The 25,324-nt window shown below is 38.2% G+C and overlaps 1 protein-coding gene across 4 annotated transcripts in view; it reads left to right on the plus strand.

The window, feature by feature from the left end:
* The window catches only part of ZMYND11 (zinc finger MYND-type containing 11), a 105,836-nt gene extending 80,512 nt beyond the window's left edge, over positions 1-25,324 (plus strand). For all 4 annotated transcript variants that reach the window (XM_027720727.2, XM_027720730.2, XM_027720732.2 and 1 more), the window contains 11 exons: positions 6,257-6,334; positions 6,725-6,817; positions 8,302-8,389; positions 9,548-9,603; positions 10,327-10,404; positions 10,959-11,077; positions 12,937-13,144; positions 14,805-14,873; positions 16,713-16,985; positions 18,062-18,247; positions 22,934-25,324. In XM_027720727.2, the coding sequence (XP_027576528.1) occupies positions 6,257-6,334; positions 6,725-6,817; positions 8,302-8,389; positions 9,548-9,603; positions 10,327-10,404; positions 10,959-11,077; positions 12,937-13,144; positions 14,805-14,873; positions 16,713-16,985; positions 18,062-18,247; positions 22,934-23,056 (1,371 nt within the window). In that variant the 3' untranslated portion in view covers positions 23,057-25,324. The remainder of the gene's footprint in view (positions 1-6,256; positions 6,335-6,724; positions 6,818-8,301; positions 8,390-9,547; positions 9,604-10,326; positions 10,405-10,958; positions 11,078-12,936; positions 13,145-14,804; positions 14,874-16,712; positions 16,986-18,061; positions 18,248-22,933) is intronic.

The following is a 25,324-nucleotide window of genomic DNA, read 5'->3' on the forward strand; positions in this document are numbered from 1 at the left end:
CAATTCAAACCACATTGCAGTGATTGAAATTTTTCCCTGACTGTTGACTAATCATTGTCTTAAGTGAAATAAATTGGTATTATCAGCAAAATTCCTGGTAGACAGGTCACAAGGAAACTCTTAATATTGAATGAGCTTAGAGATTACATTCCCCAGTACTGGAGTGGTCCATTCAAGACAGGGTTAGTCAACTCGGTCTCTGAAGGATGTAGGAGGCTTACACATTTATTGCTGCTCTTAGATGAGATGAAAGAAGGAAATTAATTTTCTTCAGCTGTTAATTTAGCACCTAAAACCTACAGAAAGTACTGCAAAAATACTAGTGGTTTTTTGGGAGGGGAAATAGATATATACGAAATTCTGAATAGAAGAATATTGACATGTTGGTGTAACTGACTATTATTTTCTAAAAATTCAAATTTTAAAATAATTTTATAGAAAGGCAATATTAAACATGTTGATATATAGTTTGTCCCAGAGAAAAAGACTTTCATTTGTGAAACAAAAATAAATATTCATATGGTTTCATTTGACTCTTAAATTTTGTACAGTCATCTGATCAGAGATTGGTCTTCCATGCATGCATTTTGCAAGGACTTATAACCAATTTACCTATCATAGTGGGTGTTTCAATATTACTGGGGTTTATACATATGAGACTAAAGTAATCTATAGGCTTAAGATTTTAAATGCTGTGCTGATAAGTATTCTATAAATAGGCTATTTCTGAGTTCTGGTACTGTTACTAGCATTTCATAGAGTACATAAAAATTCACCATTATGCAGTTGACAGTCAACTTCAGACAAAATCTGACAAGTGAGAATGACAAACAGTAGGAAGTTAGAAGCACAGAAAGATGGAGGTCACTTATGTGAAGTAGCTCAAGTGCTTGGATAGGGGGTGTTTGGTAGGAGCTGTCAGTCAAGGTGGTTACTGTAAAATACAAGGAAGGAAGAAAGGATATAACTTACTTTATGGGGTGTTATGGTAGGAGTTTGTTAGATAACTGTATGATGAAACATTCCTGGAACAAGATTTGGCATGATCACTCAAATAATAGTCATGGATTGATGGGTAAAAGCAAGTCCTAGTATAGGACCAATATTAGCACCACATGGTTCAGTGCACAGAGCCCACACCTGAGGAGGTGTTAATCCTCAGAAGGTCCCTCCCATGCACCCCTGAGTAGTTCAGGGAGCTGGCACAACAGGGCACTGCATAGGACCTACTTAATAAAGTACAAAGGAATTTGTCCACAGCAGTGAGAAAACTGGGAAACCTCTGCTTAAAGAGTCTCCTACCACCTTCTTTGTGCACATGAAAGCATATTTAATTCATATGATGCTTCATATTCAGAAAGGGCTTAATGCACCATACAAGTAGAAATCAATTTGTGGATTCAGCTGTAACATTGCCAAAAGCACCTGATGCTTTGAATATTCTAATTTAACTGCATATGATCTTGAAAGAGGCAAGTCTTAGGCTGTATTTTGCTCATGCAGAAGCTTTTCTGTACCGTACTTAGAGCACAGGGCACATTGATTGCTCTGAGACCCATTCCATGTGCCTCCATACCTTTCTTAATGGTACAGGAAACCTGAGGACCTGAGGGTTGGAAGTTTGAGAGGGCGGTAGAGCAGTAAAACTTTCCATATGTAGCACCAAATTCTTCTGGAAATTTAAGCCCTAAAAAAAATCCAAGGGCCAATGTGTAAAGCACTAAAGAGCAGTGGTGAATATGTTAGACTCATGCACATAATTCCCCTCTGCATATAGACCCCCTGGAAACGTGAATTACTTCTGAAAATAAAACTGGTCCCTTAGAAACATGTATCTGTCATTGAGCAGCCCTCACATAATCCATCACTGAGCTGAAATGCAGCTCTTTGATGTGTGTATACACAGGACAGGTGAAAGAGGAAGGGAAAAAATATTCATTAATGGGAGATTATAGGGAAACGGAAACCTCTTTCCATGGAGAAAGCATAATTTAAATGCTTATAGCTAGACAGAATGCTGGCACTGACACCTTGGATTTCTTAGAGTTTTTCTATTTTTTTCTCTTCAAGTGAAAGATTGCAGCAGCTGCAGCATCGTGACCATTGTCACCTTGGGAGTTGAGAGCTACGTGGTAACTCAGGGTGCAGGGGTTACTCACTTCCATCATAACTGGTGCTACTGCAGGATGGAGTGTTTCTTGGCAGTGCCCCTAGCTGCTGCTAACCTTGTGTGGTTTGTAAAGTCTTCCAGTGAATTCCTGCATTATAAGCATGCCAGAATTGCCAAATAAGTCACACCTGCACAGTGCAATATATTGCTACCCTCTTTAACAGCTAGGTACTATTACTAATCTAGAATATTGAATAAAAAGAGCAATGTCAATCCAACCCTCAGGTACCAGCTTCTAAGAAACAGATGTGCTGCAGAGAATAGGGCATATATAAGGTATTTCCTGCACCCACAAGCAAAGAGTTAGATTGCAGCCTTGACCTTTCACCTATCAGATCTCATTAATCTTCTATTTGAGAATTGCTATTGTGAATGTTATTACTTCACTGCTACATCCCTTATGTAAACATGTATGCCTGACCAGCCTTTCAGTTTGCCTTGATTCAAAGCAGAAGATTTGCAGATTTCTCAAAAAAATTGGTGTGACTTAGGAATTGTCCAGTTATGGGTTAACCCCAATAGGCAGCTAAGCACTCACCTGTCCCCAACTCCCAGCGGGACAGAGAAAGAGAAAAGGAAGAAAACTTTTTGATTGAGGTAAAAATTGTTAAATAAGTGAAGGAATGGAAGAAAAGAGAGAAATAAAACAAAAGTAATGCAAAAGCAATCACTCCCCACCTCCAAGGATAGACTGATACCCATCCAGTTCCTGAGCTAAAGATGGCTAAATCCCTCCTGTCCCTTTCTGTTGCTGAACATGACATTATTTGGCCTGGAATATCTCTTTGGTTAGTTCAGGTTATCTGCCTGGTTGTGTCTTCTCCCAGCTTCTTGTGTACCCCCCAGTCTATCCACTGTGGGGGCAGAGTGAGAAACTGCTGAGGCCTTGGCACTGTTCAAACAATGTTCAGCAAGAGCCAAAACACCCATGTGTTATCAACACTGTTTTGGTCACAAATCTAAATTACAACACCATATGAGATGCTGTGAAGACAATTAACTTCATCCCAGCCAGACCCAGCACAGTCCTATATTAAGATAATATATCCCAAAAATAGGCTATCTACAAGTATAAGAATCCTGATAATATTTTGGGGGCTGGATTGAATCTTAGCAATCTCCTTGAAAGAAACTTGAACTTAAACAAGGTTTGCAGTAGCGTATCTTAGTAGATCTGACTGTGGGAGAAGATACACAGTGGATCTCCCCACTTTTACAGATTCTATCAGATTCTATCATTGTTTTTATTTCCTGAAAGTAGGAAATTAGAAGACCTAATTTTCATTTATACTTGCTTATATATCACTCTGAATAAAGGGACTTTAAAGGGGCTATATTGTCTTGTGTCAGAGCAATGTAAATTGATTTTATGCAAAATGTAGTCCCCGTCTAGTATTATCTATTTTCTTGCTTTAAGAGGCTCTAGGTTGACTTCTCCGAGAATGCTGAAAGTCTTCAAAATACAAAGAAGAAGTGTTGGGGTGTTTTTTTTTAATTACACATTTTACATTATAACTTCCAAAGAATGTGTGAATGGTACCTCCTAAATGGCTAATCTTTGTTGAAAAGTGAATGAAGAGGTTGGAATATAACTGGCTTTCTACAAAGGGTGAGCAACCTTGCCATAAAAAGACATTTTACTGGCTCATAGGCTCCAATTCCCTAAATTTATTACCTTTCAAAATTTAGTACAGAAACGTGGAGATCAAATTTTTCTTAAAATAAGTCAGGGTAGGGAATTGAAGGAAAAGTGGAGAAATTCAAGTTTGCCTGAATTGGCAAGTTAATTATATCATTTTTATTGGTGCTTAAGATGATATTAATTGCTGACATCAATAATGATACAAAGTCAGCTATCTATCTTTTCTTATGATCTGAAGGATAAGACTGTAAACCATCTATCTCAACACAGTCTCTTACAAACTGTCTTGCCCAGCAGGGCATGAAAAATGGTTCACATGAATTCAAAGGATGATAAATTCAGAACCATGTCAGAAAAAGAGATGTAGAAGGACTAGGCAGTGCAAGTGAGTTTTATTGTGTTCTTATAAGTTTCAGTCTCTTAAAATGCTGTGTCATTAGCAAGCATACAGGGCTCTGGTGCCTGAAATGACAAAATGACAGCAGCATTTCATAATGCAGATAATTTAATGCACATTTGGGTTTTCATTTGCAGTAACAATGTTGGTCTATGAGAAACCGAATAGGTGATTTGAATTCCAGCAGAATGCACGTTCTTACGGCAGTCAGAGTAAAACATGAATATACAGAAGGTGATTCAGATATATGGGGCTGGATAAAATTGTGTCTCAGTCCAGAGTTTGAAAGGAAGGTCAGGCAACCATTAATATTATGAAAATAATGCTTAAAGGAACTGTGGGTATTAGAAAAACCTAGGGCTGGCCCTTTCCACAACAGTGAGTTTTACCCAACAGTGGTAGTCAGGAGAAAGCTATAGTGTTGTTATGCATATTGTAGTATCTAAGTAGGTTTGTGACTGAACTACTATTTCAGCACAGTTTGTAATGATTCTAATTGCTGCTAGTTAAAAAAACATCTTCTCAGGTAGCGCTGTGCACAATTTGGTTTTAAGAAAGAGGCAATCAGTACAATCCTGAGATGTATAGATTGCACCTTTGAAACCATAGGACACGGCCAGTGATTTTCAGTGTCTTCAGTGTCTTGCAGAAGGAATATAAACAGAGGAGACACAGCCACATCCTATCAATTTTTTTTGCATTAATGTGTAATTTTTACTCTTGCCAAGTAACTATATAAAAATAGTTGCTCTGTCCTTGATGTGTGTGCTCCCTCTATATGTTCAGAGTCATATATAAGTAATTCAATGAAAAATAGCACACTTCTAGTGATCAATAATTCTTAAGCCTCATACCTCTCTTACTTACCTATTAGAACATGGATTCTCTTTTTTCTTGTGTTTGCTAAGCAACAATCATCTGCACAGTTAGGTGGATCTTGCTAAAGACCATCAGATTTTGAGGATGGACATGTAACTGAGCCAGTTTAGTCTACACAGTTTACATGCAGGTGGTGATGTGAGGCATGAGAAGGGGAGAACTCAGCTTGGCACTCAGCGTGAGATCTGAGGAGGAGTAAATGCCTTGCAAGAGATGTGAGCAGTTAGAAACACTTCAGGATAACAAACCTGGAACCCATGCTGTTGTTTCACTGTAATTTTGTTTTGGAGAGTACTGTAGGTAAAAGCAAGGAGGAGGTAGCACATATCAGCCAGCTGTTGTAAGGCCATGCAGAACTGTGCACAGCTGCTTTGATCTGGAATTGGAAAGGCTGGGTTTTAAGAGCACATTAGGCATTTGCAGAGAGCCACCTTCTCTTAAGAAGCACATTTTCTGTATACGGGGCTTCCCACTAGCCTGGATGGACTTTATGGACTTTGAAGGGTAGAGATTAATCTCTATACTAAACTGAGAGGGGAAAAGCTCTGTCTGGATCCTGAACTGCTAAAACGTAGTGATCCATGTTCCAGAATCTGGATTAGATTTTGTGAAGGAAGAACCACAAAAATCCACAACTGCTATGTTTCTTGAGCAGTAAAAAGTGCTCTGAGTTTCTACTGGCTAGAACCAGTTTGAGTTCCTTCCAGATGGTGTCATTTCGCTTAGTAAGCACATAATTTGTAGATGGTACAGGATATTATTTTTTAAATTATTTCTTATTTTACTGAAAATATTTATGCCTTGATAATAAAAAGACCATTAAATAAATTTTAAGCTACTCCCTAAAATGCCTTTCTTATTGCTTTATTCTAATTAGACACTTTTTACGAGAGGTTTTGACAAACTATAATGGATACAAGTGGAAATAAAACTTGTAATTCTTCTGTAGTTGAAGTCCTCAGCCCAGACATAATTCAAAGCAACATATATAGTTGTTGTGACATGTCAGTGTTACTAATTTCCCAGAAAAGATTTTCCCTAAAAAGTTGTGCGTTATGTGATTCAAAGTTACCTTTTCAAATTATGTGTTAATGCAGAGAAAATTTTTATTGGATGAGTTTTGGAGTCAAGTTTAAAATAATAATATGATCCTGTTTTTCTTTGGCAGAGTATCAAGAAGAAAAACACAAGTAAACAAGAGATGAGCACATACCTGCGATTCATAGTCTCTCGTATGAAGGAGCGGGTGAGTCTGAAACAGGGAAGTTTATTCAGTGCACTGGAGAGGATGCATTAAGGTTGCCCATGGGTGACTGTGCAGGGAGGAGGGCTACAACAAGGAGTTTTTTATTTCCCTTGTCATAAGTGGCGTGCGTATTTCAACATACGCTTATCAGGTCTTATTGCTTGGATTACTGTCATTTTGGCAGGAGCAGGTTATGCCTTGGGCCTGTGGCTCCTCTGAAATGGACATTTTTCAGGTTTGAGACACATGTGATCTGCCAGACTGTGGATCCCCAGTTTGGCCTTGTGTAGTCCCCACCTGAAACAGTCCAAACTATTGCATTTTCTAATCCTTTTGTGTTTTAAGCAGATTCTAAATGCAATAACATACACTGTCTCATGGTCCTTTCAGGCTATAGATCTAAACAAGAAAGGGAAAGACAACAAGCACCCAATGTACCGAAGGCTGGTGCACTCAGCTGTTGATGTTCCTACTATACAGGAGGTAGAGTGACTTGCTTTCTAACTTCCACACTGCTTATGGCGTCTTTTAGCAGTGAAGGACTAAAAATTCCTTCATGACTAAAGTACTAATCCTGTTTAATTCTCTTTATGATCAGTATTTCAGTATTGTATCCAGCATTGGATATGGCAGCTTAGCATTTCAGTCTTTTCCTCTTAAATAGGTAACTGAGTAAAACCATTTTGAGTGGTGCCTATTTTTCAGACATAGAGTATCCTCAAGTCCTTTTGTCCTAAGGTTTTATTAGGAGCTCTAGGTAGCTAAAATCTTTAGATAAAGTACCTTTAGCTAAATGACTGAATATGGACTCAAGTGCCTATGTTTGCACATCTGGCCCAATGTTTTTGACCAGGTTCCAATTTCAGTCATTATGCCCTTGTGTAGGTGTCAAATTTATAAGCATCTAAATGATTCATAAAGAACCAATCATTTTGTTGATCATGAAAAAACAAGACTCACTCAAAACATCTGTTTTGCATTAATTGTTCCAAAAATAAAGTACTAGTAAGTATGTTGTCCCTTTTGTCTGAAACAAAGGTCTGATCATGACTCATATAAATCAACTGCACATGACCAAAAGGAACAGCATATTCATCTTTACTCATTGCTGGAACTGGATTACTATGCAGTGCTGGGGTATATCTTGCCCCTTACAACCAGAGATGTGAAAAGCCTTTGTTTTATTATAGCAACACATGAATAAACAATAGTTTCACTGACAGTTTTGGAGACCAGCACTACTGCCTGGCTTGAAGTACTGGCAACACTGGCTGAGCCTGAAAATAAGTCAGACCTTCCTTTCACTCTGTCACCTTCTCCTGCTTCCACAGAAGGTCCTTTGGCCTTGATAACATCCTATAAACAGATGATGTTTTGTTTGATGATTAGAATTCTCATAGGTGTTCTTGACAGAGCACAACTGAAACTGCTGCATTCCATATCAGACAAAAGACCAGACTAGGAAAATGAATTGCATGGCCCTGTGTAGGCACTTGTTATGAGTTTGGAAGACGAGGAGAATCAGCTTTCATCAGAAAACACTGGCTGTCAAGTGAAGATCCTGGAAGTTTAAAGGCAGTCAACACTGATTTGAAACTAGCTGGTATTTTAAGGTACAAAATGTTCTCCTAAGGGAATATATTTTAATTTGAACAAATGTTCTGGGCCATACCTTATGTTGAAGCTACTCCAGATTCACCTTGTTATAACAAAGAAAATATTTTTTAAACTTGGTCAAGTGTTAAAGAATCTATTTTACTTCTGGGCATTGCATAAAGGGTCCGATGCAACCAATGCTCAGGCACTAACAAACCATGTCAAAGAGTTGTAAGTACTCCTTCTGTATGCAGGAAAGGTAGTGTCTGATCTGTGTTGCATAATGCAGATTTCTGTGAAAGCTTCTCTGCATTAAACAGGTAGAGCACTTTTACAGTTTTTTTCACGGTGCTGTGTTTTCTTTTGTGTAGAAAGTAAATGAAGGAAAGTACAGGAGTTATGAGGAGTTCAAAGCAGATGCTCAACTGCTTCTACACAACACGGTGATTTTTTATGGAGGTAAAATACTACATTTACTGCTTGCTTTGTTTCCTTTGTCTTTATCTGTAGGAAAGTCACAAGTTCAGGAGGGAACTTGGTATTAGATAGTCTTAATTGTGGATGAGGTCATTTGAGAACCCTTAAAAAACAAAGTAAGCTGCAAGAGGACCTTGCAGGATCTTTTCTGGCCCACCTACTACAGAACTATTCTCCTTCTCTCTGGTTAAACCTCTCAATGGCAATTTGCACCTTTGCCATCCTGTTTCTTATGCAGCCTAAGTCAGTCTATACTGTGGATTTTTGCCAATATACATCTGTTGTGCTAGGGTAGAAAGAGACTGATCTCTGATGTGGTGTATCAGCAAAAACATGTACTACAGGCACATACTTCTTTTACTTTTGGGCAATATCTGCCTTATTGTGACGGCAAATATAGCTACATCCTCACTAGAAGTGTGCTGCTGGTGCAGTGTGTGGAGGTACAGCCATCAAATAGGAAAAACACCACCACTGTGTCCAGAGACTATAGCCAAGTCCTGTAACAAGGTTTTCCAGAGCCATTTCAGAAAGGATGTGGTTCCCCCCTGAAGACATGGCCCCCATCAGGGAAGCTGTGGGAGGAGGGTGGGACTAGTCTGTTTGCAGCACCAGGAGATTCGGACTGTGGTTGGTAGGGAGAGATGTGAATATGGTAATAGAGGAATGCACAGGGGTGAAGGGAATCACATAGTGATAAATAGTCTGTGAAGCATTACTCAGAGCAGAGGTGCTTATGTGACTGTACCTGTGTTCCCATTGAGTGGTGATAGCAGAGAGCCATGTTTTAGGACAACTGCAGCGTGTCATTAAGACACTAGCAGAGAAAGAAACTGGATCCATATTAAAAGCAACTGTGTCTCCCTGCTGCTGCTCCTCAGATGTGTACTTGTATTGTTCAGTGTAAAAGCGGCATTTTTGCATATAAATATGAAACAGAAAACAAATATGAAACAGAAAACAAATATTGAACTGATTGTTAGAAAATTTTAAATAGAAGGGCTGTCCAAGTGATTAAATTATGTTTTGTATTCTCAAGCACGACAATTATAGTGAAAGTCACAACAATGACAGCTGCAAATCTTCGTGAGCACTGTGATCATACTGTGATTGTTCATACCATCTATTTTTAATTTATAGCGGACAGTGAACAAGCTGATATAGCAAGAATGCTTTACAAAGACACATGTCATGAAGTAAGTACTACCAAGTAACCAAGATGTAGCCAAGATGCTTGATTTTCATTTCAGAATCTAAGAAAATAATTCTTCATATTATAAAAATAAAAAGAGTGTGAAATTTGTTACAATTTTTCTCCAAGCTGTCTAATAGCTGATTCAGAATTCCTCTTTCTTTGGTTTGTTTTTTTTTCTGAGCAACTAGACTCAAATTTTAAAAATACTGATATTCAGATTTTAGTTTTGAAAATAATCAAATAATATATAATTGGACTAGAAATAATTGTACTTGATAATATAAATTGAACCTGAGGTGAGATTTCTACTAAATTCTGTAATTGGCACTTTCTCAACATTCAGAGGAGACAAAAAAATAAAGCTAGGGGAGCTGGCACACTTTCTCCTTTTGAAAAGTTGAATTAATTCTTTCACAATGTACTTTAAATAGTTGATGAATTTTAAGAACTATTCTTTGCATTTCATCTATAATAGATCATTAATGTGTCAATTAGTCTCCTTCCTCTGCCTGGGTTTTCTGAAACATGAATAATGTTTCTGCAGCTTGTCTTTCATCCTCTCACAGCCCACCTTAGTTTCACACCTCTAGTGTGCATGGACAGAAGTAACTCCACCAAATTAGCAGGCAGGGCTGAAACAATTTACTACTTAAGAGAAAGGGATACTACTGAAGTCACATAAATAGGATTTTTTTGGCTTATTTACCTTTTTTTTCTTTTTCAGCTGGATGAACTGCAGCTTTGCAAGAACTGTTTCTATTTGTCAAATGCGCGACCTGACAATTGGTTCTGCTATCCTTGTGTATGTTGCTGACACAGATTCTTATTTGTTTGCTTTTCTGTATAAAAGCCTGCAGTTTTGGTGTCATTAACGCTCTGAATATTCCATTTCAGTGAGCTTGTTTCAAAAGCGTGGTTAAGACTCTGTAAGCCTAGATATTTTACACAAGTGAAGTGTTGATTGAAGTTCAAAGCTGTAACAATATAGGTTATAAAACTTGGATATCAGCCAGTTACAACAGTTTCACAAGAAAATAAGGAGCTTACAGAAATAAAACTTTGCTCCTGAATGAATCTATAAAGACAAGTTTAATTTTTAGGCTGTTTAAGATCTCTGTTTTCGGTAGACGGTTATACCATTTTTAGACTTTGATTTTTTTAATTTTTCTTTTACTTTGATCCAAGCAATTTATCTAACAGGGAAATATGTATTGTAAGAAGATAAAAATGAAAATAGCTCTAGACATAAACAGCAAAAATATTCTTAAGATACCAGCATAGTATTACAGCAAAATATTTGTGGGTGATATCAATATAATGTTTCATATCCAATAATAAATACAACATTTTTTCCAGATACCTAATCATGAGTTGGTCTGGGCCAAAATGAAAGGCTTTGGGTTTTGGCCAGCCAAAGTCATGCAGAAAGAGGACAATCAAGTTGATGTTCGCTTTTTTGGCCATCACCACCAAAGGTAATTTTTTAATTCCACGTGCTGCTTTTTATAAACATTACTTAAAAGAATTTATCTCATCTATCATATTGTAAATTCTGGCTTAGTTAGTTGCCAACATTAGAAAGACTGAATACTTGCCATAATTGTTTCAGAAAATTTAAATTTCAGTCTAACACATCCAAAGTGTCCAAATGGCTCAGAGATTCCCTTTCCACAGTTGCCATAGGGATGTTACTTAATGCCATTTTAATTAAAGACAGCAAGTGAACTTCAACTGTTTCTTCAAATCAGTGTCAGCCTGCTAATCCAGGCCAAGGTGAAAATTGGACAGAAATGTACTCTTACTACCAGCAGTATTGACTTTGTGCAATTTCTCATCTGAGTAGATGATACACTGCAATTTTGTGTTTTAGTAACATAATATATATCACAAATGTTTGTGTCTCACTGCTAGAACATTGACAGAGCTCCTGCTGTGAGCCAGTTTGCAATTTCAGAGTCACTCTTTACATTGGAAACGTCACTCTTAGAGATCAGCTTTTACTTCCATCTGTAGTCATTTGTTCAGCATTTGGGGAGGGTTATAGTAGTGTTACTACAGTGGATACACTCATTTTGTTTTCTGTTTTATTTATATGCCTATAATGTGAAGAAAGGAGACATTTGGAATGTAATTCATGGTTGTTGGGGAGGTGGTATATTTTGGTGCATCCACAAAGGGCCTAGACAATTCTGTAACAGTGTTTTATGAGACTGTTTATTTAAATTGCTTTTAGTGTAACTTGCACAGTATATAACATTTTCACTTGTTAGATCAACTACTAAGAGTTTCTCACAGTCAAAAAGTGGGTAAAGAATCTTTATTTTTTCCGTCTCAATCACAGGATGATTTACCTTGAATTTGTTTGCAAATACAGTTTATCTCATTAGTAATTTTGGCTTTTAAGTTCACACTGCTTAAAAATACTTAATACAGTAACCTGACACCTTGCAACTTCTTAAATGTGTGCTGATACAAAAGGCAAAGTACATTTAACTAGAGTGCCATTGCTTAGTTACTGTGCTGGACTGGGGTAAAAGGATGAATTTCTGGGTGATGTAAGTTGGCACTGTTTCTTTGAGTTCAGTGAAATAAAATTTATGTTGCAAGAATTAAGAATCCGTCCACAAACATTTAATTTGTTACAGTATTTACTCTATTAGGCAGATGTGCATGGCAGTGACTCTTTTTCTTTAATGTCCAATGTTGCTAGGTGCTTGGTATAACCTTTCAAAATGTCAAGAGCTGCCCATCTAACTCTATGAGGACTCTGAACATATTTAAGAGGACAAAGTAACTTTGGAATCAAGTCACTGGCATGAATTCAGTCCAAAAGAGCATGACAGTCCCCACAAAAGTTCAATCCTGATAGTCTGGGGCCCAAACTGCAAAGTGTCTCTATTTAAGGTGATAAGTTGGTACATTCCTTGACAGTTTTAGCAAAGAGGTCAAGAGCTAAATTGAATTAGCATATAAACCTCCAGCAAAGATGTTTCTGTCTGACTCAGGGCATTTAGCAAGAGAGCAGGTAGGAGATTTGACTGCTGTTGGTGCTGGGGGAGGTTTGTGGCTCATCAAAAATGAGAGACACTTTCACCCGTAGCACCCACAGCTAATGAGTGTTTATAATAACAAAAATGTCTGTCAGTAGACATTTTGCTATTAAGCAGTCCTTTTTTTTTTTTCAAATGTCTTGAATTTAAAAAAAAGTCTGAGTAAAAAGGGATTGTCAGTGATTGGCCGCTGTGAAAAACTGCTTTTGAAGTCAGTTTCTCAGGTCAAAAGCCTTCATCTATATTAAATGTTTTTGAACCTGTTCATAATGTGAATTCAAAAGGGCCTGGATCCCCTCTGAAAACATCCAAGATATCACAGTTAACATCCATCGGCTGCACGTGAAACGCAGTATGGGGTGGAAAAAGGCCTGTGATGAGCTGGAACTGCACCAGCGTTTTCTTCGTGAGGGGAGATTCTGGAAATCAAAGAATGAGGATAAAGGGGAAGAGGAGGCAGAGTCAAGTATCTCTTCCACCAGCAATGAGCAGGTGAGTGCTGCTATAATGTTAGCAATCAGCACAATTTATTGATGGGTACAAAGATAGCATATTTTTGATTAATCTACTAATAAATTAGCATTGTGCTCTGTCCACAGGTTTTTGAGGGCAATTCTCCCTATGTTTTGTAGCTCGGTAATAGCAAGAATACAGATTTTCCTCTTTCCTCAGTTTCTTGGATGACCTCTCAGAAGTTCCAAAATATTTGTCTCTTACAGCACCTTGATGAGACAGATCAAGATTTCTAAAGTTAAATAGGAATGTTCAAGTTAAATGTCATGGATATCAGATAGACTGAAACACTGCCTTCTTGGAGCCCCATCAAGGGACAGCCCTGTAGCTGTTCAGGGCTGCCTTTTCACGAGTAGGTTCACTTCGTACTGTATTCTCCATTCAGATCCCTGAGTAACACCAACCGCGACGTTCTCAGCAAGTCCAACTAAAGTTAGGTGCAAGTGTTGCACTTGAGGACCATGTGACCACCAACTCATTAAAGTGATTAAAAGCAATTCTGCAGAACAAGAAAAAATTCATTGCTTTTAACAAAGGCAAAGAGCACAAATGGCCAAGATACAAAACTTTGCAGTTCCATGTGGAAATTCCCTTATCACAGCTGAACCTGACTAGTCATTCATTGTTCAAGAGGGTGTTATATATTCACTATTACTGATTTGGCAGTAAGATTTTCATAGCTTGCAGGATGCTTCTCTGTATTTTTGGCAGCCTAGCAACATCTTTCCTTATTTAAAACCACTATCCTCTCTTTAAGTCTGTATTTAAAAAAATCAGCATGTTTTAACCCTCTTCCTTTGTCCTTTTGTCAAACAGGTCTTTCACCCAATTTGGAGCTGAAAACTTAAGGCTTATAAAACTATAGTTGTTTAAGGGGATGCTCCTTATCAAAGTGGATTTAGGGTTTTTTAAGCCTGGTTTGCTTAGCTAACCCTTTATAGAGCTTGTAATTAATGTCTTATATGCAGTCATGCAACTGTGTGTGATGAAACAGGAAAATGGTCACACATAAAAGATAACAGTGGCATTTTCCCTCTTTTTTTTTTAAGTGTCAGTCATAGGGTCTGTGTCCATTTACATATTATCTGTTCCATCTCAGCTTTTACTTCCATCCATCTTTTACTTGGTTAATGCTGATACCTATTTTGCTGTTTTCCTGGATACAGGAACATTTATTGTAAAGCATGAAGTTCTGTACCCCTCCAGTTATAATCAAGTCTGCATAATCTTACCATATTTACATATTTACATTCCCTTTATAATCATTGCTGTTTTCTCGCATTGGACAAGATCTGATGTCTAATTATGGGTCACCGATATCAGAATATTTCAGAAAACAAGTGTTTGAACTTGTGTGTTAAATGAAGGAAGGAATGATTAAGAGTATTTTATCAACTGCATATTGAATGTTAGAACTTGTTCATGAATTTTGTTCCTTCATGTAATCAGTCATCAGTGATAATGTGGAAAGTTTATTATGTGCACTTCTCATTTAAGAACAGTGTTCAACTTTCTATCAGATACAATAAATAATTGTAAATAATCACAAATAAAAGGCACACTGGTCATGTTACAGTGAATGCCACTTATATGAACTGGTTTTTGGATTGCTTCAATCTGCTTTTCTTAATGTTCACAGCTGAAGGTTACTCAGGAACCAAGAGCAAAGAAAGGACGACGTAACCAGAGTATGGAACTCAAGAAAGAAGTAAGTAACCTCAATTAAGATGTTTGTAGAGATAGCAAAGTACAAAAAATACTACAAAAATTTTAATAAGCACTCCTTCAATTTCAATCACCTTTTACTGGTTTTAGAGTATTAATTTTGTAAGTTCCAGCCCCATAGCTTGGTGCTCCTTGTTAACAAACATAACTGTGCCTTGCACACGCAAGCCACTTGTGTCATCATGGGAATATTCTGTATCATGAATAAATCAAGTCAGCTTACAGCGTTTCTTTCTTTAATGACAAACTCAGGCTACTTAGTAAGTCTATAGACAGCAAGGAATTAGACTGTTAAGTTTATGAAATATCATATCCTCCTTTGTCTGTGGAACTTCCTTGTTTATCCCACGTGCACACGGAAGGATCCGGTAACCAAGGGCTGCATTATTGCACATGTAACACAAGGGGGCAGTTACAGAGAGAGCCATAAATCTGCTTCTGAACTGCCAAGGACTTTTTTCCTGGCCTTGTTCCAGCTGCATGTTGAACACTAAGAAAAATGTGCACATGTGCCCCAGTCTTTGCAAGAGGACTCAGGATACCATTACAGAGGAGGGTTCGGGTATTCTAGCAGCAGAGTTCTCTGGGATGGTGCTGGTGGCTGAAATACAGGCATGACCGTTCCTAGTGCCTGGGCACCTGCCTCCCCATTGTGTCTGATCCCACAGGAGGCACCTTCATCGCTGGAGGCAGCGACACACAGTTTGTGCTGTTCCCTGCAGCAAACAGTTTAGGATGTCTTGTCATTTTTATTGTGTTTTCTGGCAAGCAAATGCAGTAATTTGCTTCTTTTATTTATTGTCTTAACATTTGCCTTCTTAGCTCTGCTCATATTTGGTCAGTGATCCAGAAGTCAATCACAGTTATCTCTTAGAGAGTAATTGATTGCAAAAGGGGATACACAGTCAGTCTTTTGATTTGTGTGAGCAGTGCCCCATCAGACAGACAGGCACAAAATCCAGTTCTGAGCAAGGCTGGTGTTACAAGGACTGTGTGCTTTGTCTCTACACTGTAATATGAGCCTTAAAACATCTCAGGTAAAAAATAAAAAATTATTGTTTGTGTCTTCAGACACTTCAAATATCAATAAGAGTTTTCAGGAATATAACTTTGATCTGTTCTACAGAGCAGGAGGAACTGGTGTTCCAGTGTAATAACACAGGCAGCTAAATGCAGTACAGTACATACAGTAACTATGACTTTTTTCTTGATAATTGTGTAATTATATAAAGCTTCTGTGGTCATCCAAGTCTAGTTCTATATTATTGGAAGCAAGACGCAGACGCTCATTAGCCTTTCATCTTCAAAGCACCTTTGAAGTACTAATCAATCTTTGCAGCAGTTCTATGGAATCAGTGGAATATTACAGACTCCAGTGGAGCCTGTTGGGCCAGAGTAAGCCCAAAGTTTGCCAAAACAATTCAGGCACTTGGCCAGGCAGCTACAGTCTCTTCAGGCAGAATGGTAGGGGGAAAAATTATCTACAGCAAACCTTTAGTAACCTCAAGGGATCTGCAGTGATTCAACATACCCTCTGAGGTTTGTTGTACTTTTTGGGAAGTGAAGATGATGAGTGTAGCATAATGATGCCATTTGTGTGCTTCCTTTTGGAGAACCTGACAAAAGAGCCTATCCACTGTCATGTTGGTTTTCCTTAGGGATCCCACATCCCATTAGCACTAAAGGTCTTTAACAGACACCTTTCACATTAATTGCTCTGGCATTAGTCATGAGATATTTTGTCTCAGGGGGAACTGTATAGTTAACAAGTTGACTTGTCTATTTTGATATCTGTATTAACAAGTTTGTTCTTCCTCTGTAGGAGCCAGAACCTGAAACTGAAGCAGTAAGTTCAAGCCAGGAAATTCCCACAATGCCTCAGCCCATTGAAAAAGTTTCAGTCTCAACTCAGACTAAGAAGTTAAGTGCCTCTTCTCCAAAAATGCTGCATCGGAGCACCCAGACCAGTAACGATGGAGTGTGTCAGAACATGTGCCATGACAAATACACCAAAATCTTTAATGATTTCAAGGACAGGATGAAAGCTGATCACAAAAGAGAAACTGAAAGAGTTGTGCGAGAGGCAGTGGAAAAGGTAACACTTGTCAAATACCACCTACACTGTTTTCAGGAGAGGAGAAATGTAGATTTTTTTCACATTCTTTTCTATTTTTGTAACAAACAGCTGTAAGGAGATGAAAAAAAATCTTTTCCAAAGAGACCACATAAAAATAGTCTCCATTATTGCTTTTTAGACCATTTCTCTACCAACAGACCTACTTTGAACAGAAAACTGCTTTTTTTTTATTCTTTTCCAGTGAAATCAGTTTGTGATCCAAAACTGAAGCTAATTGTCCATTCACGAGTATCTGTTTCCAAAGCCTTTGTCTCCACTGTCAAGTGTGATTCTAAACAATGGCATTGTTTAACTGTTATTCATAAATAATTCTTCTTTGGTTAATCTTCTAACCTAAAGATTGAATAGGATCACTGAAATTTGTTTGAATTTTCTTAACTAATAATAACCTTTTTAAAATTCAGTGTCTAAGCCTGACCTGATCACCTTTGGCTGGAGAGAGCAGGATGATTTAGAAGATGATTTGTCTGACCTCTCTTAAGTACCTGTCTTAAGACGAGATGAATTTCCTTCTGGATGAAGGAGTGTGGAATGAATCTAGGGAGTTTAAGTGTTTACCCTGTAGACTTAAGACACCAAGCTTTTAGATACCTGAGCAAGGGCAAAGGAACATCATTAACAATGAATACTAAAAGGTACCTCTTACTGAACTCAGAGATGTTCTATTTTGTATTTTCCGTTGTGCCCTTGCTGTAGATATACATGCAGTTGTAGATTTGGAAAAGACAAAATCTTTTTCTAAGACAAATTGATAAACTTGTAAACTGATCATTGACAAAATATACATAGAACCTATTTAGCTAGTTTTGTAGATGCCTAGCAGAATAGAAATAGAGTTACATTTTTATTTTGAACATTTCTTATTTTGTTATAACTCTTAAAAGAGCACTTTTTGTTTTCTAAGTAGAAGAAATCCCTAATTATCTGATCTCTACCCACAACAGTAACAGAGGTTTAAAGAGTAGAGGTTTAAAGAAGATACTTTTATTCCAATAGCTGTCCCTTGACTTGTTTTGCTGACTTTCTTATGGCAGCTGCGTACAGAGATGGAAGAAGAGAAAAGGCAAGCTGTAAATAAAGCTGTGGCCAATGCACAAGGAGAGATGGACAGAAAATGTAAGCAGGTAAAGGAGAAGTGCAAAGAAGAATTTTTAGAAGAAATTAAAAAACTAGCAGGCCAGCACAAGCAACTGATTTCCCAGACCAAGAAGAAGCAGTGGGTAAGTGTCAAAAATTTATCACAAGAGAATAAGTGGAAGTGTATAATGCATACTGCAGGCCAACTGAAGGTGTTTTCTTCCTTACTTTTAACTGCACTGCTCTTTCACTGGTCTTTCAGCTGTCAGGCCCTCTGCTTCATATTATTACTTTCAAATTTTCTCTGAATTTAAACTTGACGCTCTGATTACTTTCCATCCTAATTTGGTAGTGTTAACAGCACTGTCTACTCAAGCCCAATCAGATGTTAGTATCAAAATATTTTTTTTCTAAATGCAGTTTTACTCCATGTAAGACATGTTTTGCTTTATGTTCACACTCTTTTGATCTCAAGACCCCAGAGGGTACAATATCTGGCTGCATCAATTTGGATTCCCCTGTTAATAAGGCTGGTGGTGATATCCTTTTGGCTTTTTCCTCTCCTCGTTTTTTCTGCAGCTCTTTTATGTTCTTTTGTATTTCAGACATGATATTCTGAAATATATTTTGCTCCCTTGTTCAGTTGTTAAGCTAAATCTGTAGCATTGACTACAAAAAAACCATGTTGGTATGCCCTTTAGGAAAGTGAAAATAGACATCCAACTTACCATTCTATTACATGGCACAAACTTTTCTCTGGTTTTGTTTGGATTGTGTCTTGTGTTTTCTTTTCAAGCCAGAAGTGTGTTCTCCCTATAGTACTCTGCTGCCAGCCAGGAGCAGAGTGCAGGTGGAAATCACTATGCTGAGGAGCTGGGAGCCTGGCACACACACAGACTTTGCTATTTCTTTTCTAATTTTCAGAGAACAAGGGAATGAAATCCATAATTCAGAAAGTCACACTGCACTGTGACAGCTGTCTATAAAACACAAGAGGGGTGGGCACAAGATTGGAGTGCTGCCTTGGCCAGGTGGGGCTGGAAAGGAGCAGGAGCCTCCACGAGGTGGCAGATTGAGCCGAGGGACAGCCTGGTTTGCCTTCTGCTGTAAAAGGGCTGTTTGCTGCTTCTCAGCCTCATTAGTTCCTGTGCTTAAACATGAAACCATGGTCCCTGCAGGGAAAACTCTGCTCTGGAGAGGAGCAGAATAAATACTCAGGCGAGACAGTGGGTCACTATCACAGTTACAAGTTTGGTTTTTGGAAAGAGAACAATTACTTCAAATGCCAGAGCTCCTGTAGAGTCTTTACTTCTGTTCCTCATATAGATTTTATTGTGGGTGTTATGATGGTGCAGTGCTTGGGTCTCTGTCAATGAGAAATTTCCTCCCTGTCTACCTGTCTCTGTGGACCAGAAAAGTTATTTATGTCTCCATCTTGAACAAGTTATTGTGTTCAGTGTGTCACAAGCTGCTGTGTCTGCATGTGTGTGCTCGCCTGTGGCTCTGGAGAGGGAAATTGAATTGCCTTTGCCCACTATAGAATACATCAAAATTAGCTCTCTTCTGTCAGAAGTCAAGAGCCCACATGTAAACTGTTGCCACCATGCAGTGACTTGGGTGCAGTAACTTGTTTGTGAGTCTGGACTCTTAGCTCTCACTGCTTTTTAGTGCTTTTGAAGGCAGAATTTACAAAAGAGACTGATTAGACTTACTTTGATCTGCTCCAACGTCCTTTACCATATCCTTCAGCCTCATCAGAGAGTGCCTCGGTACCACATCACTGCATTTTATTATCATGTGCATAAAGCTTCTTACCAAGCAAGACAATCAAAAATATAAATACCATTTGACAGCCTTGCCCATTTCTGTGGCCTCGAACTATCTGTCAATCACCACCTTAAATGAAGGCATCATACAGGCAGCTGGTTTACATGCGACAGGAGAGGGAGGGTAAGGATAAAGACCTTTGCATTCAAGCTGATGGATTTGCCTGCCAACACACAGCCTTAGGCGGCTGGAGTTGGTCCAATTACACAACTCCCCAGTGACTTTTCCTTCAGTGGTACTAATGACAGTCCCTGGTGTGTAGTACTGCACTTGTATGCTGCTATTATAATGATACCTCCTTACCAAAATCTCATGTAATTAACACACGTACTAAATGAGTTTTGGTGGCTTTCCTTTTTAATTAGAAGCAGGGACCTCTGGTTTTGTGTAATGCAGATGTCTAGGCTTGGGAATACAGCTGCTATTATTCACATTATATTTGTCTTTTTCTCATGTCTAAAAAAAAAATCCAGATGGGCTGAAGGGATCAATTTGCTGGTGGTACACAGGGACATGAGAAGATACGTTCACAGCCCTCAGGAGACTAATGAATAGTTAAAGAACAACACTTCCTGTTGCTCTAACTGGTCACAATCCCCTTGGCTTAGCCCAATTTAATTTTTTCTACCTCCAGAAAATCTGGGTCTAATATACAGATACCTCAAGTAAATAGCAAACAAAAGGAAGAAATTTAAAGGGAGGGATAAAAATCATGAGGTTATGCGGCTTGATGGGCTCCAGAATACAGGCTGGAGTGCTGGTCTTGACAATGTTTCTGTTTTAGTTTCTCCCAGTTCTTTTATTTGTGTATAATCCTCATTTAAATTGGTGCATAAGTCATTTCTATGGATAGCTTTTAACTTTGTTTCTTTCAAATTTATTTACACACACATTTATGCTAAATCGCAACAGGTGGTTTTTAAGTGAATGAGCATTGTCTGTGATGTGTACTCTCTGAAACAAAACCCCAAGTGACTGATAATATTTAGAAAGAGGAAAATACAAAGAAAAGAGGAGGCCTGAGGCCAGCTGGCATTTTGCCTCCTGTGCCACATGTGCTGGTACCAGCACAGATGACACTATTTTCCTTTTGTAAGTGGAGATCTACATCCCAAACTTATGGCCAGCATATGTAAAGGGAAGTGCAGGACCCACAGATCAGTTGTCCTCTCCTGTCTTAGCTTTTTTTTTGATCTCTCCAAGCAAACAGATGTGAAGCTGGTCTCTGGGCTGAGACCCATGCTGTACATAATGGAGAGACACAGCTGTTCCCTGCACCTTTCCAGCAGATGATCCTAATGGCTCCCAGAGGCTTGTGGGCAGCCAGCAACATGAAAAACCAGGAAAACAGCTCTCGAGAGGACACTTGTTTGCAGACATTTCCACAAATAAACTTCCCAGGAGCTAAATTATAAAAGGAAAATGGAGTGGTTCCCTTCTCATGCAGCTATGGCAGTCCCTTTATTGCTGATGTAAATAAATGGCTGTCAGTTTAGCCAATGTAAAGGTTGGCTTTCTTGGTTCTGTCTTGCAGTAGATTGGGTTGTTGTGGTTTTTTGTTTTGCTTTAAGGCAGTTTGGTTTGTTTGCTTTGTAATTCTCTGTTTTATTAACAGCGCTGTAGCTAGGTAGGACATAAAAAGTAAATTGTGTGTTATTCTGTGGTTTGATAACAGCCTGCACAGACTGTGTGATATCCCTCCCTCTGTTCCCCATGATACAATAAGCATTTCAGACTGGATTCCTATAGTACTCTGATTTTGAGCAGACCAGAGTCAGAAAGACAAATCTGAGGTCATTAGAACCTGGCTTTCAAGGACACAGAGTATGAATGGTACCTTTAGCAGCAATGCCACTCTACTTTATAGAATTTTGTCTGAATGACACTTAATGCTTTTGCAGCACTCTCCTAAGGGGTATAAAACCACTGGAACACAGGGCACATTGCCTGTGGGGTGCTGTACCTCCTTGATGACCACCCGTAGTGTTGACCAGCATGTTGTGTTCCCTTTTTTAGTTCCTCAGAGATCACAGGGTTGTTTTCCAAGTTGCTCTTCCAGCTTTCCCAGAATACTGGGGGTGTTCTGTGTGTTCTGAGGTAGAAATCTTCTTTGCTGCAGCAGTCCCCAGACCCAAGTAATTCTGCATAAACCATGGGCTGTGCAATATCTTTCTTTCAGGAGTATTGTGCCATCCTGGCAGGCATGACAAGGGTTAGGGTTGGGGTTAGGGTTAGGGTTAGGGTTAGGGCAAGAGCCCAGGTAGCCATCCTGTGTCCAACAGGCCTTCCCTGGTTTCTGGAAGACTTGGAGGAAAAGGCACTTTCTTGACCTTCTCAGCAGCACTGATGTAGCACAAGGTTTCCCTCTCAGGAGATTGCAATGCTGTCTGGCAGTCAGCAAACCCCAGTGAAGTGACTTCCTTGCAGATCTACCCTAAATGGGCTATAACAAACCACTCAATAACAAATTATTCTTGTCTCCTAGGATGTTATTGTTGTGACTTTTGAGATTTTCCTGGCCAAAAAGGATCTTCCCCAACAACCTCTGGACAGGTCAGGCTTGTAAAGAAACCTCGGAAACACCAATTTTCAAGCTTGCACAGAACTGTTCATGCCAGAAGTGCCTGTTGATTTATTGTAGCTTTTAAGACATAGATCAGGGTTCTATTACACAAATGTAGGGTAAAAGATGGTTCCTGCACTGTGTGGCTGAAAAATGTCAGTCCATCATCCTGGGAGACGAGTTTTCTTAAATGAGAGATGACTTTTTGAAAAGCAATAATCCAAACTCTGGTGAACATGAAAGCGTTGTACAGATTTGCTAAAGATTGCTGCTTCACTCAGCACATGTGAAAAACGCCCTCCTGCCTCTGGATGCCCCAAGCATAAATAAAAGAGAGGCCCTACTCTGCACGTACTGGTGCATCCATGGATGTGAGTGAGAATGGTGGTGAGGAGGGATCCTGCCAGGGTGGTAATCCTGTCTCATTTGTTCTCTCTAGTGCTACAACTGTGAAGAGGAGGCCATGTACCACTGCTGCTGGAACACTTCCTACTGCTCCATCAAGTGTCAGCAGGAGCACTGGCATGCTGAACACAAACGTACCTGCCGCAGAAAAAGATGAAAGAGTTATTCCTCCCCCAGAACACCACCCCGATGATTGCTATTCTCAGACACAGCGGTTTTTGTTTCCAAGAAGCCAAAATTGTTTAGAATTTGCTTCCCATTTTGCACCAGCCTTTAAACACTTTTCGTAAAAGAAATTTTGCACAAGTAATTTCAGTCTTCTGTTCAATGCTCCTCCAAAATTTTGTCGGCGAAATAAATTTAACATCTGTGGGAGCAGGTTACTTTAAATAATTTTAAACTAGAGGATTTGTTGCATTTTCAGCAAATTTTAAAACATTTTTAGGTTTTACAGAGATTTTAATCTTTAAAAACAGCAGATCTATAAACAGAAAAACGATGCAAGTTTAACAAAAGGAACATGTAAAAACTAGATCTGAATGTAAGAAGTACAGAACTGTTTCAGAAAAATGAAGCATACTACCTTGATGTAACATTTATTTCTTAACCTTGTTGAGCTGGTTTTGTTCAGCTTAATTTTACTGTTTAAAGGCATTATCTATTGGTTATACCAGTGGGTACATGATTGAATTTAGGGAACAGGGTTGACACAGCAGGTGCTAGTCCTGCGTATTTTTTCTTAAATATTTCCCAACTGTGTTTTATTTTCATTATTTCTTTTCAATATATAACTTTTATAACAAAATATTAGCTTTGATCTTGTAGTTTAAAATCACAGGGAACTGGGGTAATCTTTTACTGAGCTGGATCTTAGAGAAAAATGAATATTTAAATTTTGAAGTTTGCACATTTCATCTTTGTCCTAACATGAGTGCTTGTAACAAGAATAAGAAAAGCCAAAAAAAACCAACAAAAAAACCCAACTACCTTTATTCATACTCGGAATTATGAGGCATAGAAATTACTTTACTGCGCCCCCTTCAGCCTCCCTAATCCAATGTCATTTGACCACCTATGATCTGGTGTCACCTGGTCCATCATAACTTGATAATAAAAGGAGAAAAAGCACTTAAGTTTCACAGAAGCCGTTATGTTTGTAGTAATGGGTCATTGCCTAATAATGAGCTCCATCACTGTACTCAGAATGAAGAATAATGCATGTTAATTTTCTTGTATTAAAGATGCCGTGATTTGTAAAAAGTCTGTATTTTGCGGAATGTCTGGATTAAGAAGCATTACCAATAGGAATGGATCGATAGTTGAAAAATTATTTTCTTTTTGTTTGTTTTATATATAGATATATGAATTGCATCCATGTTCAGAGACAATTTTTTAAATAGATGTAAAGCTTACTTAAATAGCTTTTCTTTTAAAGTGTCTCCACATTTTAGTTTCTTTCAAAGATTGGTCTTAGACTGAGTCATATGCCCATTAATCATCCAGCTATTTTTTGAGAAGTTAGAGGAATAATTTGTAAATATTTATTTAGATCTTTGATATTTATTGAAAGCAATTACATGATGGAACGATGGAAGCTGAAGAATCAGGAGGAAAGCCTTTTAAAAAGTTTTCTCTAGGATTTGTCAGGGTCATTTTAAAGATGAAAATATTACTAAGACTTCTGTGAACTACCACTGAAATCCTGACCTTTTTTACTTACAGTGGTGATATAAGTTAATTGACTAGATACCGCCAAATAATGCCCAATATTTTGCAGAAATTAAGTGGTAAGTTGATTGGAAAAAATAGTAAGTAGATGGTAACTTGTATTACCACAGCTACATTATTGCCTGATAAATGTGTAATTAACTTTTGTCGCCTCTGTGTTGTGACTGTAAAACACTTCACAACTAAAAATCAATCTTGTTCAATTATTTTACAAGTTCCAAAACTTCGATCCACCCCTATGAAAGCAAGTTATTGTGGAAATATTTTTGGTGTAAAATCATTCCAGAATATGTAATATTTAACTGATAGCTGCATGAAAGTAAGATTCGTGTTACTTTGGCTTTTTTGTCTCTGTTGACACGGTTGCACATTTCCAAGTTACTACAGCGTGAAAACTGTGTGTTTTAAAGAAAAAAAACAAAACAAACAAAAAAAAAGATTGTGGCCTGGTTTTGTATAAGTTTTAGGTAAAATTACAATTGATTGTTTTAGGAATCATGATTTAAAAATAATTTTTCTGCAAATCATAAAGCTATATTAAAGTGTTGAGCTTAGCCACTATGCACATTGTAATTATTCATTGTGGCTGTCCAGTTTATGATGCATTCTGGCATTTTGTAAGCTGCTCTGACTAGCAATATATAGAGTCATTTAATGTGTTAACATTGGTTAATAAATGTATTTAAAAAAAACTTCA

Source organism: Pipra filicauda, unplaced genomic scaffold, assembly GCF_003945595.2.
Source record: "Pipra filicauda isolate LSUMZ 115617 unplaced genomic scaffold, ASM394559v2 scaffold94_size2452230_pilon, whole genome shotgun sequence".
Taxonomy (NCBI): Eukaryota; Metazoa; Chordata; class Aves; order Passeriformes; family Pipridae; genus Pipra; species Pipra filicauda.